The sequence below is a fragment of the Ursus maritimus genome, unplaced genomic scaffold (assembly GCF_017311325.1).
Source record: "Ursus maritimus isolate PB19 unplaced genomic scaffold, ASM1731132v1 scaffold_32, whole genome shotgun sequence".
Lineage (NCBI taxonomy): Eukaryota > Metazoa > Chordata > Mammalia > Carnivora > Ursidae > Ursus > Ursus maritimus.
The window spans coordinates 15903645-15918063 of record NW_024425786.1 but is presented as its reverse complement, the minus strand read 5'-3'; the positions used below and the strand labels follow the sequence as shown (position 1 = coordinate 15918063).

Sequence of the window (14419 nt, the reverse complement as noted above, 5' to 3'; positions counted from 1 at the left end):
AGCCACCCTCCTGCACACGCCTGCAGCTTGGTCCTGGATGTGGCAATGAACTTGCCAGCGTCCCAGGCAAGCAGGAAACTAGTTGTTTCGTGGTTATCCAGTTACACCTCTGAGTTCCTTACCTCACTCTGAGCTTGTAGAGAACATGCTCAGGACCGATGTAGCTCATACCCAGCCTGGCATGTAGTCAGTAGGCATTTAATAAGTGCTCACCAACTGCATGAACACATAGGCCAGGCCCGACACACGGGTGTTGATCTGAACACCTGCCCTGGTGGCAGACGAGAGAAAGTCCTGGGGCAGAGCCAGGGCCTTGGCTGCCCCGTGAAAGCCCTCAGCNNNNCAAGGACTGTTCCAGTTACGAACAACAGAAAACCCAAGTCCAGATGGCTTGCATGCGACAGAGAATCTATTGGCTCCCATAACTACAGAATCCAAGGACGCTGGCATCAGGCATGGCTGGGTCCGGGGGCTCCTTGGGACTTTCACCTCAGTTGGCATCATTCACTGGGTTCCAGTCTGACTAGTAAAGGGAGTGTCTCTGTTCCAGTAGAAAGAGCAGACGTGCCAGGTTTTCGTGACCATCCTGCCTGGAGTGGAAGGGAGAGTAGTAGAAGACGCACCTTGACCAGACTGGGCTCTTGCCTGCCCTCGCACCACATGGCTTCCCTGTAGGACAGAGTTACCTTTAAAGGAAACCAGGGCTACTGTTTGCAGAAAGCGGGGAAGTGGAATCCAAGCAGACTAAAACCACCTGCCCGAGAGACAAGACCTCTGAAGGCCCACCCTCAGCCCTACCCCCATGGCTGGGAACTTTTGAACTTTCTGCGGCCTGGCAGTGATGGTCACTCTCAGTACCCCTGTCTACTTTGTGGGAAGTTTCTTCAAATGGAAAGGGGCTTGAAGCTCGTTTGCTGAGTCATCAAGCCTACTCAGGGTCCCCACCAGCAGCTCCAAGACTGTGAAGGAACTGAGGGATGTCCTGTCTCCTGGGCCACCAGAGGCCATGCACAGGGGCCTCTGGTTGAAGGGAGGGGACAGCACAGGTGAAAACCACCTTGAGAGGCTCTGCCCACTGGCCAGTAGGGTCACTGAAGGCAGAGTCAGGCTGTGACTACAGGCCTTGCCTCTTTGCAGGTGGCGGCATATGGCGGGAAGCTGCGCTATACCCTNGACAGGGGCGCAGGGCAGCCCACTCTCTGACCCCGATGTCCAGATCACGGTGAGCACATGAATGCCGGCCGGGAGGGCACCCTCGGTGTCCTTTCAGCCCAGCACTCTGCTGGCCCGGCACAAGCTGGGGGGCAGAGGCACATGCCCTCCACCCCCACCGCCCGGTTAAACACTACCCAGCTGCTAGAAGGGGGCAGTGAGCGCGTACCTGATTCCTTTGGGCACGTGAGCTTGGGAAATCGGAGACGTGGGAGGCTGGTGGAGGTCTCCCCTGTCCCTGAGAGCCCCTTGGTTCCCCTTCCCAATCCCACTGCTCTCTCCCCAGGGCAACAACATCATGCTGGTGGCCTCCCAGCCGGCGTTGCAGGGCTCCGAGAGGAAGAGCTTCGAGATCACTTTCCGAGAGGTGAGGGGCCCCCAACCCCACCGTGGCTGACCCTCCCGCACTGCCCACCCCACTTTGGAGCCTGACTCTGACGCCAGCTACCCCTGCCTATCCCCAGCCAGTGCCTGGAGGCCAGGGGTTAGGGTAGGGGGTGCTGCGGAAATAGCACACGAAGCCCAACACCCCTCACCCGCCCTTGTTGTTGTCCGCCCTCCTCCCCCCCCCCGCCACCCAGGAATTCTGGCGCCGGCCTGACGGGCAGCCAGCCACACGGGAACACCTCCTGATGGCTCTGGCTGACCTGGATGAGCTCCTGGTCCGGGCCACATTCTCCTCGATGCCACTGGCAGCCAGCATCAGCTCCGTCAGCCTGGAGGTGGCCCAGCCCGGGCCCTCCGAGGGACCCCGGGCCCTGGAGGTGGAGGAATGCCGTTGTCCCCCAGGCTACGTTGGTTTATCCTGCCAAGTGAGTGTGGCCAACCCCAGGTGCCTCCGCTTTAGTCCAGCTGGGTCAGCAAGCTGGCCAACTGGCGTCTCCGTGGCCTGTGACAACTGCCATAACGGTCATGTCCTGGGTGGTGTCCTGTTTATTCCTCCTGACACCCCTGAGGGATGTGGAATTACCCCCTTTGAACAGATTCTTTTTAAATAGAGGTTCTGAAGGGTGAGTGGCTTACCCAAGGGCATCCAGCTACACTCGCCCAGGGCTAATACCCGGCTCTGGCTCCCAGGGTGCCCCCCAGAGATAGGGAGACAATACCAGACACGAATTACCTGGGACCAAAGCAGAGCATAGACATGCCTCAAGGAGGTAAACAGCGTAGAGCAGGGTAGGGTTCTGGGCGGGAGGGCAGAATTAGCAGAAGCTCAGAAGGAGGAATGTATGGGGAAGTAGCCTGCGATGCAGAAGGGACCCCCCCCCCCGGAAAGCTGGGGGGGCAGGGTCCACTTCCTTAGGCTCAGAACAAGGCTCCGTTCAGTAGGGAATGCCAAGCTGTGAAGGGAGTGCTGTGATCTGTGCTGAGCCTCAGGAAAATTCCTCTGGCCTGGTGAATGACCCCAGTGGGGAAGAGACGGGGAGTCCTATTTAAAGGGAAGTCAGCGGGGGTGGAACAGAGGGCTGTCAGTTGCAGAGAACCCAATGGCATCCTCCGGGTTTGGCTGGAGGCCGTGCCACCGAGTTTCTAGGCATATAGCAGGTGACCGGTCCACACTGGATGAGTGAGCTTGGAACTGAGGAAGGGGGATGGAGGGAGGGGAGGGGGCAGAGCTGCAATGCCAGGTGGGCGGCCTGAAGGTCAAGTAGGGGACCAGCCAGCTCCCGGACTCAGGAACTCCCCGGTAGAAAGTCCACGTCTCCGCTGTTTCACATCTGTGCACCTTTGCTGTGGCCACAAGAACTTTCAAATCCAAATATATGAACTTCGCATCCTTTGAAGTGAGAAAATTTAACACATTTTGAAGAAGCCCTGGGGAGGGGTAGCATAATCCCGTGTGCACAAAGCAACACAGATTTCTAAACATCCCTTTGAAATAGTTGGGGAGGGAGGGCCTGGAGGGTTTCAAAGGAGGGGTAGTGAATAAAAATTCTTTGTCTTCAGAAGCCATGATTACTCACTTAGGATGTGTAAAAACTTCCTCCAGCGTATGTATGTGCCTCTTTCACTTTATTTACTGAGTATATAGGTGAAGGTGAAGACCTCCAAGGGATTATTCCAAACCTGGGTCTCCTGAACCTTGTGTTTTCATCAGAGTTAAGTTTGTCAGTAGAGACCCTGCCACAATTTTCAGGCACCAAAAGGGCAAATGGAGAAGGGTTCTCTGTTAAGGGTGAACTGCGATTTCGGTAACTCCAGAGTGCCTGGGGTACCAGGCAGGATGGGGACAGACACGGTCCCAGCTTCAGGAGTGTGGAGAAAGTGAACACAAGGACAGGGAGGAAGGTTCCGGAGAGAGGAGGCTGTCGGGGAGGGGAGCTGGGCCTGGCATTTTCCCAGCCTAGAGCCAATGGGAGTCTAGACTGGACAGATGCTGGAGGGAGAGGATTCTGGTCTGTAGGCTCCAGATGGGACCGCAGTGGAGATAGAGACCAACCCTCCTCTCTCCCCAGGACTGCGCCCCGGGCTACACGCGCACGGGCAGTGGGCTCTACCTCGGCCACTGTGAGCTGTGTGAATGCAACGGCCACTCAGAACTGTGCCACCCAGAGACTGGGGCCTGCTCGGTAAGCCGCACGCGGGGCAGAGATCGGTTTGTCCGGGCCTGGGTGGGGCACCGGGGCTGCCTGGGAGGCAGGGAGAGGTGGGCTTGGTAAAGTAGGCCTAGGTCCAGGGGCGAGGTCGTGGAGCATGGCCTGTGCGACACAGCGCCTGGACCAGCAGTTCTGGGGGGGGGGGGGCAGAACGAGGGAGTAACATCTTTATAAAGAAAACTTTGGTTCCTGCTCTGTCTCTATCACCAGAGTGACACTTGTTCTCTGTGGAGGCATCAGGCTACAGAGACAAGCCAAAAAGAGAGTAAAAATCCCCTATAATCCTACCACCTGGAGGTAATCACTGTCCGCATTAGTGTGGGTGGGACTGTTTTGTTCTTTTTCTGGGCAAATATTTACACATATCAATATGCCTTTTGTTTTACAAATAAACATAGCATCATTGTGTTTGATGATCAGCTTTTTTGCTTACAAGTTCATGAACGTCTTTACAGATCATTAAACACTTGTCTGGGAATTTTTCAGAGTGGCGCGTGCGCGCGCGTGCGTGCGTGTGTGTGTGTAGAGCCCCCCAGGGTCAAGGACTGGGTGGTTGACAGACCCACAGCTAAACACAGAGCAAGGAACAGGCTCTGTTAATAAAACAAACATGAACCTCATTGGAGGAGAACATAAAACACAACACATATTTTTATGATGAAGCATGAATTACAAAGCTCTGTCCCCACCTACCCAGGTGTATACCTTTACTTTTCTGTGATGTCAGAGGTTTTTGGGTAGAAAAATGTAAGGAGTACAATCAAGGGAGTCTGCTTCTCCCTCTCCCCCCCTCGTGTTTTCATTCTCTCTTGCTCTTGCTCTCTCTCAAATAAATAAATCTTTTTTAAAAAGTGCAATCAACATCATCCTTTAAAAAAATTTTTTTTACTGGGGCACCTGGGTGGCTCCATCCGTTGAGCATCCAACTCAGCTCGGGTTGTGGTCTCGGGGTCACTGGATTGAACCCCACATGGGGCTCCGCGCCCAGCACAGGAGTCTGCTTGGGATTCTCTCTGTCTCCCTCCCCCACTGCCCCTCTCACTGCTCACCTATGCTCGCTCTCTCTTTCTCTCAAATAAATAAACCTTTAAAAAATTTTTCGATTAAACTTTTAATTCCAATATGGTTACCATACAGTGATATATTGACCTCATCCTTTTTTTTTTTTTAAAGATTTTATTTATTTATTTAACAGAGATAGCCAGCGAGAGAGGGAACACAAGCAGGGGGAGTGGGAGAGGAAGAAGCAGGCTCATAGCGGAGGAGCCTGATGTGGGGCTCGATCCCATAACGCCGGGATCACGCCCTGAGCCAAAGGCAGGCGCTTAACCGCTGTGCCACCCAGGCGCCCCGACCTCATCCTTTTTGATAGCTATGGAGGTAGATGTTAGTTTTCATTTATGCGGTTCCCTGTTCTGTTTATTTCCAGGATTTTGCTGTTATAAACACCACTGAGGTGAACATCCTGTAGTGAGATCTTTGTGCCATTCTACAATGATTGCTTTAAGATAGGCTCACAAACAAGGAATTTCCAGACCAAGGGATTACAGAATTGTACAGTTTTTTGTCAATGTTGCCAAATGGCGAGTGGCCAACATTCTCGTGCCTTGCAGCAATGCCAGCACAACGCCGCCGGGGAGTTCTGCGAGCTGTGTGCACCTGGCTACTATGGCGACGCTACTGCGGGGACACCAGAGGACTGCCAGCCCTGCGCCTGCCCACTGACCAACCCGGAGAACATGTGCGTGCCCTCACTCAAGGCCCAAGGAAGCATTCCCACTGGGGGGCGGAGAGAGCAGGGTGGAGAGTGGGCATCCCATGGCCTGACCTCTGCCTCCCCTATCCCAGGTTCTCCCGCACCTGTGAGAGCCTGGGGGCTGGTGGGTACCGCTGCACAGCCTGCGAACCTGGCTACACTGGCCAGTACTGTGAGCAGTAAGTTTGCAAATAGGATGGATGGGGGGGGGGGTTATGGTAGACTCACAGGTGAGAGCCCTGGATGGTGTTGCCCAGAAAGGTCCCTGCTGGGATCATATCTCTCCCCTGCCCAAAACCCTTCCAAGATTCCCCATTATCCTTGGGCCAAGCCCAAGCTCATCCCACTTTTGACACCCAAACCTACTCAAGGTGGGCTTAACCTCTTGACTTCTTGATGTTCGGGTCTTTCCATGTGGTGTTCCCTCTACACGGAACATTCTTCACCGTCAAACCTCCCCTTTCTGGCTAACTCCTGTTTAGCCTTCAAAGCTCAGCTTCATTCACTCATTGAGCACGTTTTTATTGAACATCTACTGTATGCCATGTAGCGTGCCAAGGTGTTGGAGATAAAGTGGTGAACAAAACAGATTCAGTCCCAGGCTGTAATGGAAAACGGGCAGCAAGCATCATACAAATACATCATTACGGGCGGTGGGGGGGTTCTCGGGAGTGCAGTCTGCTCCGAAGGAATGTAACAACTCAGCAGGGCCACCTCTGGGGAGCCCCTTGATTCTCCAGGCTGGATCAGTGCCCCTCGTCTGTGTCCCTCACTCTCATTTACATAGTTTCCATATTGGTTTCCCCACGACTGAGTTCTTTAAGAGCAAGAGTGTCATCATGTTCACGGTTGTATTTTTGTAACCTAGCATCGTAGTTGCTTAATAAATGTTTGTTGAATGAATGTTTCCCTGGAGAGTAAAGGCCTTGTTAACCCCATTATCCAACCTGCTGACGTTGCCCTGTGCTCCCCTTTCTCAGCTCAGTGAGGCCCTGTGTTGGGGCCTCTTTGGTCTCTAAAGTCCTTCCAGAGTTGTGAGCCTCCCCACCCCACACTGGGCCCACCCCCCATGGGCTGCTGGCTCTCCAAGTCCACCATGAGGCACTGAGTCCCCTGGGGCTGGATCCTGACAGAGCTGGGCTTTGCTTCTTCTTGCAGATGTGCTCCGGGTTACGTGGGTAACCCCAATGTGCGGGGGAGCCGGTGCCTGCCACAAGGTAAGTGGGGTCATGGCCCCGGGTGAGGGGGACGGGCAAGGTAGTGAGCCTAGGGAGTTTGAGAGCTACTATGTCCAGGGGAGAGAGGGCTGAGGGTGGGCATGCCAGTCTTTGGGGAGACAGACTCAACACAATGCCGCCTGTTGGGAGCCTCCTCTCTGAACGATCTCTCCTGTCCTTCCTCCAGCAGATGCAGCCCCACTGGTGGTCCAGGTGCATCCAGCTCGGAGCATAGTGCCCCAAGGTGGTTCCCACTCCCTGCGGTGCCAGGTCAGCGGGAGCCCACCCCACTACTTCTACTGGTCTCGTGAGGATGGGCGTCCCATGCCCAGCAGCAGCCAGCAGCGACACCAAGGTACCCAGGGCCCCAGGCCCCTCAGCTCTGTGAGCCACCCTAGCAGGAGGGGAGGCACAGGCCTATTTACTGGGATCCTGTCCTTACACCCAGGGCCAGGTGGGAGAAGGGGTGCCTTTGGCCTGATGAGCTCCCACCCGCTCCCCACCAGGCTCTGAGCTCCACTTCCCCGGCGTCCAGCCCTCAGATGCCGGTGTCTACATCTGCACCTGTCGTAATCTCCATCACGCCAACAGCAGCCGGGCAGAGCTGCTGGTCACTGGTGAGTCCCTGTTCCCTGCCCCCCCATGCCTGTCTTGCGCAGCTGGACTGTGGACACAGGCAGCGGCCACGTTCCTCTGCTGGAGGGGGTGGTGGTGCTTGGACAGGGGTGCTGGCCGTGGACACAAAGAGATGATGGAGTAGAGGCTAGTTTTAGGGGCAGGATTGGCAGGACTTGGTTGTGGTCAATGAGGGAGCAAGAAAGGGTAGGCTGATGCCCAGGGGTCTGGACTCCAGCAGGTGGGCAAATGAAATGCCATTTACTGCGATGAATAGGCTTGGTGGGAGAGTGTCTTCGCTGGGGCTCCCCCAAAGCTGAGTCTGGGGTGAGCATGTGCCTGCCAGTGGTTTATTTGGGAGGTGAGGTGGGGCAGGAAAGAGAAGGCATCCCATAAAGGGCACGTTACCAAGCACATTCCCACCGGGAGCCCTTGTTGAATGCAGCCAAAGAAATTCTGCACCTTGGAGTTACCCCATCCCAGGGCTGATTGACTGAGGCCTCTTTTAGGAGCATCAGGTCCCCTTCATTCTACACCACCTCAGGGGCGGGCACAGTAGTCTCCAGGGGCCTGAGAAAGACCTCAAGCGTAGAAATGCAGCGGCTGGCAGAAGTCAGGCAGGCGGGCTCTGAAGTGACAGGGCAAGGGGACGTGGGCAGGGCGCCAGCAGCACCTGCTACAGACAGGTCAGAGGGCATCACAGTGTTGGTCTGGGACTTGTTGACATTCGAGGTATTTGAGAAAACATCTAAGCAGGTACATCAGGCAGACATTTGGGGATGTGAGTCTGATATTCAGGAAAGAGGCCCTAGCAGAGAAATGAATTCGAGAACTATTGGCATAGAGATGGTGTTGAAAGCAAGTATAGACAACGTTGTCAAGAGTCTTGGCTCTGAAGGAAGGCCAAGAAATGGGGCAGTAGCTAAGGAGAGTATCAGGTCAAGGGAGTGTTTTTGAAGGTAGAAAATTCTAGAATGATCCATGGAGGGGGAGAGAGGAGGGACTGATGTAGTAAGAGAGAGCACAGCCCCGGGAGGAAGTCCTTGGGAGGGGATGGAAGGACAGATGGGGCTGGGTGATGGGAGGGGAGGATCTCATCCTGCGGGGACCAGGCAGAAGTGAAGGTGGGTAGGTTTGGGAAGATGGGCAAAGTCCTGCTTAGTAGTTTCAATTTCCTCAGTGAGTGTGAATTGAAGCCCTTAGCTGTGGAAGTGGAAGGGGATGAGGGCGGGTGGAGAGGTTGGCAGGAGGTGAGAAATCTTTGGGGAGGATGGGAACTCCAGCCAGACAGAGGAGCCCAGCTGGAGCAAAGCAAGAAGTGTTAAGAGCGGTTTTGTGGTCTGTGATCCTGAAGTGGAGCCTGGTGGACTCGTGGCATGGTGCTGTCTGATCACAGCCCGTGGCTGCTCAGTGCCCGCAGCAAGAAGGTGGACCGTGGGGTTGAGCCAGGCTGAGGGAGGGAGGCATCAGGGAACACAGTGGAATCGAAGCTAGCCTGGGAAGGAAGCACCTCCCAGACAGGAGGATGGAGAGAGAGAGAAAGTGGCCACAGGACAAGGGCCCGGCCAGCACCCAGCTCACGGGGGTCCTCCTGTCCCCGCAGAGGCTCCAAGCAAGCCCATCACAGTGACGGTGGAAGAGCAGCGGAGCCAGAGTGTGCGCCCCGGAGCCGACGTCACGTTCATCTGCACGGCCAAGAGCAAGGTGGGCAGAGCAGGGCCTGGACCTCAGGGAGGGAGGCCCCGCCTTCTGGTGTCTCCCGGCTTCACCTCTGACCTCCAGTCCATCCCCCCGGCCCCGCCCACAGTCTCCGGCTTACACCCTGGTTTGGACCCGCCTGCACAACGGGAAGCTGCCGGCCCGGGCCATGGACTTCAACGGCATCCTGACCATTCGCAACGTCCAGCCGAGTGACGCGGGCACCTACGTGTGTACCGGCTCCAACATGTTCGCCATGGACCAGGGCACAGCCACGCTGCATGTGCAAGGTACACGGGGCATTTCATGCCTGGCCCGCCCCCCCCACAGCCTTCCCCCGTGCCCGCCAGGACCAGGGACCATGTCTTCGTTCAGCTGACAGTTCGTCAACATCCACAGGGTGCTAGGTCCTGGCCAGACTGAAGAAATGGGGGAGGGGACAAACAAGAGCTCCGCCCTCCTGCACTGCACGTTTTTTGTGTGGTTTTTTTTTTAAAGATTTTATTTATTTGACAGAGAGCGCACAAGTAGGGGGAGCAGCAGGCAGAGGGAGAGGGAGAAGCAGGCTCCCCGCCAAGCAAGGAGACTGACCCTGGGATCATGACCCAAGCTGAAGGCAGATGCTCAACTGACTGAGCCGCCCAGGCGCCCTGCACCGCGGGTTCTGATAGAGATACAACAAGCCTGGGAACAAATGAACAAGCAGCGTAATTCCACGTGGTGACGAGGGCTGGGATAGGAATAGACAGTGAGCCAGGAGAAGGGTGGCTTCCCTCCGCGGGGTGTTCAAGCTGGGCCTCTCTGAGGAGGTGACATCTGGGCCGAGAGCTGAAGGAAGAAAAGGTGTTCAGCCACTTGGAGAGCTGGCAGAGTGTTCTTGGCGGAGGAAGCAGCATGTGCAAAGGCCCTGAAGCAGGAACATTTTGATGTGTTTGAGCACAAGCAGGGCCAGCGTAGCTGGAGCGATGGAAGAGGGGGCAGGTGAGGGGCGCTGGGGTGGCTCAGTCGGTGAAGCGTCTGTCTTTGGCTCAGGTCAGGATCCCGGAGTCCCAGGATCAAGCCCCAAGTCGGGCTCCCTGCTCCACAGAGGAGCCTGCTTCTCCCTCTCCCTCGCTCCTCCCCCTGCTTGTGTGCGCTCTCGCTCTCTCTTAAATAAATAATTTTTTTTTTTAAAGTGGGGGTGGTAAATGAGGAACTTGAAGATGTGAGCCAAGGTGGATCACAGCAGGAGTTCGGAATTTACCCCAAAAGCTCTAGGGAGCCACGGACGGGCCTGAAGTGGGGAGGCATGAAGATCCCATGGATGCTTTCAAAGCTCCCTGTGGCCACTCCGTGAACAGCCACAAGGGGCTTGAGTAGAGGCAGAGAGAGCAGCAAGGGGGACGCTCCCCACCCTGACCGCATACTCCCTCTCCTCCCCCGTCAGCCTCGGGCACCTCGTCCGCTCCCGTGGTCTCCATCCACCCGCCGCAGCTCACCGTGCAGCCCGGGCAGCTGGCCGAGTTCCGCTGCAGCGCCACAGGGAACCCCGCGCCCACGCTCGAATGGACAGGTGAAGCCATGGCAGGACAGCCCCCAGGGCCCGCCGCTCCTGGAGGTGGGGGGGTGGTCAGGGGCCGGACTCGAGGCTGCGGGGTCTGCAAGCCAGGGGGTCCGGCAGTGCCGGTCCCAGTGGGTGCTGACCCCACCTCTCTCCGTCAGGGGGCCCTGGGGGCCAGCTCCCTCAGAAGGCACAGATCCACGGTGGCATCCTGCGCCTGCCAGCCGTCGAGCCCTCGGATCAAGCCCAGTACCTATGTCGTGCCCATAATAGCGCCGGGCAGCACGTGGCCAGGGCTGTGCTCCACGTGCACGGTGAGGGGACAGGGCTGAGGGCGGAGCTTGGGAGCACCTGGGCGGTCCAGAGGGATGTTCTCACGGGGTTCTGTGTATAGGAGGCAGTGGGCCCAGGGTCCAGGTGAGTCCAGAGAGGACTCAAGTACACGAAGGCCGCACCGTCAGGCTGTACTGCAGGGCCGCGGGGGTGCCCAGCGCCACCATCACCTGGAGGAAGGAAGGGGGCAGCCTCCCCCCACAGGTGAGGAGATCCGTCTGGGCCAGGCTCGCGGTCTCAGCAGAGTCCCAGCACCTGCCACCTTCTCTTCCCACCTTCCCACCTCCACTTCTTTCCCTGTTTCCTCTCTTCCTGGTTTTCCTCACTTCCAGAAAGACAGCCTGCTCAGACCTGCTGTCGGGCATACTCTGGCAGCTAGCAGCTGTCGGCCTCTTGCTTTGCGACCTGGCTGTGCCCTCTGTGTCCAGTTGGGCCCTAGTATTGGCTCTGTGCTTGCCTCTACCTTTCATGCCCCCCTACCCAGCCTCACTGGCTAGCCCTCACCAGGCCGCCTCGCCCCCTCGGGCGGCTGACCCTTCTTACTGTGCGGCAGGCCCGGTCCGAGCGCACAGACATCGCCACGCTGCTCATCCCGGCCATCACGGCTGCCGACGCCGGCTTCTACCTCTGCGTGGCCACCAGCCCCGCGGGCACTGCACAGGCCAGGATCCAAGTGGTTGTCCTTCCAGGTGTGGGGCCTCTGGGGACTAAAGGAGTGGGGAGGGCAAAGCAGGGCTCCCCAAGGCTGACTCAATCCCCCTCTGGCCCCAGCCTCAGGTGCCAGCTCCCCACCAGTCAGAATTGAGTCCTCATCACCGTCTGTGACTGAAGGCCAGACGCTGGACCTCAACTGTGTGGTGGCAGGGCTAGCCCACACCTCCATCACGTGGTACAAGCGAGGAGGCAGCCTGCCTCCCCACAGCCAGGTATGGGGGTCCCTGAGCCTGTGGCAGGGCATCTGGGGGTGGTCCTTCACACAGCCCGGATGCTCTCCACAGGCAACAGCCATCCCTGATTTCCCTCCTTCTCCAGCTTCTGTCATGGGGCAGCTCAGGGCCGAGCCAGGGAGAGCTTGATGAATGACTCACCAAGGCTCAGAGGGAGTGGTGACTACAGCCCACCCCCGGTCGTCACATCCCTCTGTCCTACCCTGTCCCAGGTGCATGGCTCCCGGTTACGGCTTTCCCGGGTTTCACCAGCTGATTCTGGAGAATACGTATGCCGAGTGGAGAATGAGTCAGGCCCCAAGGAGGCCTCTATCATCGTCTCTGTCTTCCACAGCACCCATTCAGGTCCGAGCTACACCCCAGGTGAGGAGGGTCTCCCCACTGTTCCCAGGGAAGGTGCCTGTGGTCTCCTCGGTAACCTCAGGACAAGAGGGGGCGCTCTAGGCAGGCTCTGGGGATGTGAGGGGACTGACGGTGAGGATAAGGTTGACCTGGCTTACCTGGGGCCTCACGGTGAGGATACTGTCTCAGGAAGTGGCAGAGTCAGGATTAAGCTGAGCTGGGAGTCAGGCCGACCTGGATTTAAATCCTCTACCCTTCATCGGCCTTGAACTAAGTTATGTCACATTTTAGGGTTCAGTTCCGTCATCTGTGAAATGGGGACAATAGCACTGCCATGTGGTGTGAGCAGATGACAAACACTGTCTAGAAGAGAGTTATGACGTAACTGTCTGCATCTGTTGACCCGGCCTGGGCACTGAAGGGCTTTGGTTGCCCGCCGGCCAAAGCAGCTCATCACAGATCAGGAAGTCATAGGTGGACAAATGGGCCTCAAATTCGAATTTGGAGGTGGGTGAGGGATGGAGGGGCCTGACTGACCGTGCTGAGGTAGAAAAGCCTGGTCCCAGCCTTAGAAAGGCTTCCCATCTGCCCTCCCAAGCTAGGGCCTGGTCCTGTCCCAGGGCACTCTGCCCCAGGGCTGTGGGACTGGGGCTCGGGAGCCCAGGCCCCTTACTGGTTCCTCTGTGTCAGCTCCTGGAGGAGCCCCAGCTCCGGGCGGCGCCCAGCCCATCCGCATCGAGTCCTCCTCCTCCCACGTGGCTGAAGGGCAGACCCTGGACCTGAACTGCGTGGTGCCCGGGCAGGCCCACGCCCAGGTCACATGGCACAGGCGCGGGGGCAGCCTCCCCGCCCGGCACCAGGTACAGCAACCCCCAGGACCAGCCTGCTGGAGGGGTGGAGAGGGCCCCTCCGGCCCCCTTCCAACCCTCCTTGTTTGCACTCAGACCCATGGCTCGCTGCTGCGGCTGCACCAGGTGTCCCCAGCCGACTCAGGCGAGTATGTGTGCCGCGTGGTGCTTGGCTCCGGGCCCCTGGAGACCTCTGTCCTGGTCGACATCAAGGCCTCTGTTTCGCCTGCGGGCTCCATCCCTGGTGAGTAACTGCCAAGGACAGGGCATGCAGGAGGGGCTGAGGGCCTTCCAAGGTGCTGAGGTCCTAGCGACTGCCTGCCATTGGGAGGGTGGGAGCAGGAGCTGGCGACTGCGCTTCTCTGAGTGACACGCTGTCTTCCGGTCACTTTGCTCTGGCCACACAACTGCCTCCTCTTTCTCTCCCCCAGCCTCAACCACCCTCTTCTCCCCCACTTCCTTGCTCCCTTCTGCAAGGCTTGACCCCTGCCCTGGCCCTCTGCTCAGGGCGGCTCAGCTGAGGACATCAAGCCCAGGCCACCAAACCCCCAAACACATGAGAGCTTGGCCGGACTCTGAGGTGGACCCCCTAGCCCTCTCTCCTGGGGGCACGTGCTACCTTTGCTTCTTTCCCCACAGCCCCAGGACCTGTCCCTCCTGTCAGGATCGAGTCCACATCCCCCACAGTGGCCGAGGGGCAGACCCTGGATCTGAGCTGTGTGGTGGCAGGGCAGGCCCACGCCCAGGTCACGTGGTACAAGCGAGGGGGCAGCCTCCCCGCCCGACACCAGGTGCGCCATGGCAGAAAGGCGGGAGGGGCTGGCCTGGCTGAGCTCTGGGTAGTGAGTTGAGGGGGTCCTGGCCCCTGAGCTGAGCGGCTGGCCGTTCCCAGCTCAGAGGAGCAGCGCAGAGGGGCACCTGCTAGGCTGTGGGAAGCCCCGCTCTCACACCCCTGCCCCTGGCTGCCCAGGTCCGCGGCTCCCGCCTGTACATCTTCCAGGCCTCGCCAGCTGACGCAGGCGAGTACGTTTGCCGGGCCAGCAGTGGGATGGAGGCCTCCATCACAGTCACAGTAACCAGGACGCAGGGGGCCAACTTCGCCTACCGTGAGTGGCGCCGCCAGGCTGGGCTGGGACAAAGACAGGGGTAGGCGGGGGCAGCTGTAGAGAACTGGAGTGACCGGTGACCATCTTCTCCCCCAGCTCCGGGCAGCTCCCAGCCCATCCGCATCGAGTCCTCCTCCTCCCATGTGGCTGAAGGGCAGACCCTGGACCTGAACTGCGTGGTGCCCGGGCAGGCCCACGCCCAGGTCAC

General features: G+C 58.1%; 1 protein-coding gene across 1 annotated transcript in view; it reads left to right on the top strand.

Annotated features, from left to right (window-relative positions):
* Nucleotides 1–14419, top strand: part of HSPG2 (heparan sulfate proteoglycan 2) — a 99648-nt gene that overhangs the window by 60239 nt on the left and 24990 nt on the right. Inside the window, 22 exon segments of the mRNA XM_040645922.1 lie at nt 1138–1172; nt 1174–1222; nt 1499–1579; nt 1794–2024; nt 3669–3782; nt 5423–5550; nt 5658–5744; nt 6724–6782; nt 6973–7137; nt 7289–7399; nt 9001–9101; nt 9205–9385; nt 10522–10647; nt 10797–10949; nt 11030–11172; nt 11522–11657; nt 11740–11894; nt 12128–12278; nt 12966–13117; nt 13202–13349; nt 13745–13896; nt 14076–14211. Coding sequence (XP_040501856.1) covers nt 1138–1172; nt 1174–1222; nt 1499–1579; nt 1794–2024; nt 3669–3782; nt 5423–5550; nt 5658–5744; nt 6724–6782; nt 6973–7137; nt 7289–7399; nt 9001–9101; nt 9205–9385; nt 10522–10647; nt 10797–10949; nt 11030–11172; nt 11522–11657; nt 11740–11894; nt 12128–12278; nt 12966–13117; nt 13202–13349; nt 13745–13896; nt 14076–14211 — 2794 coding nt within the window.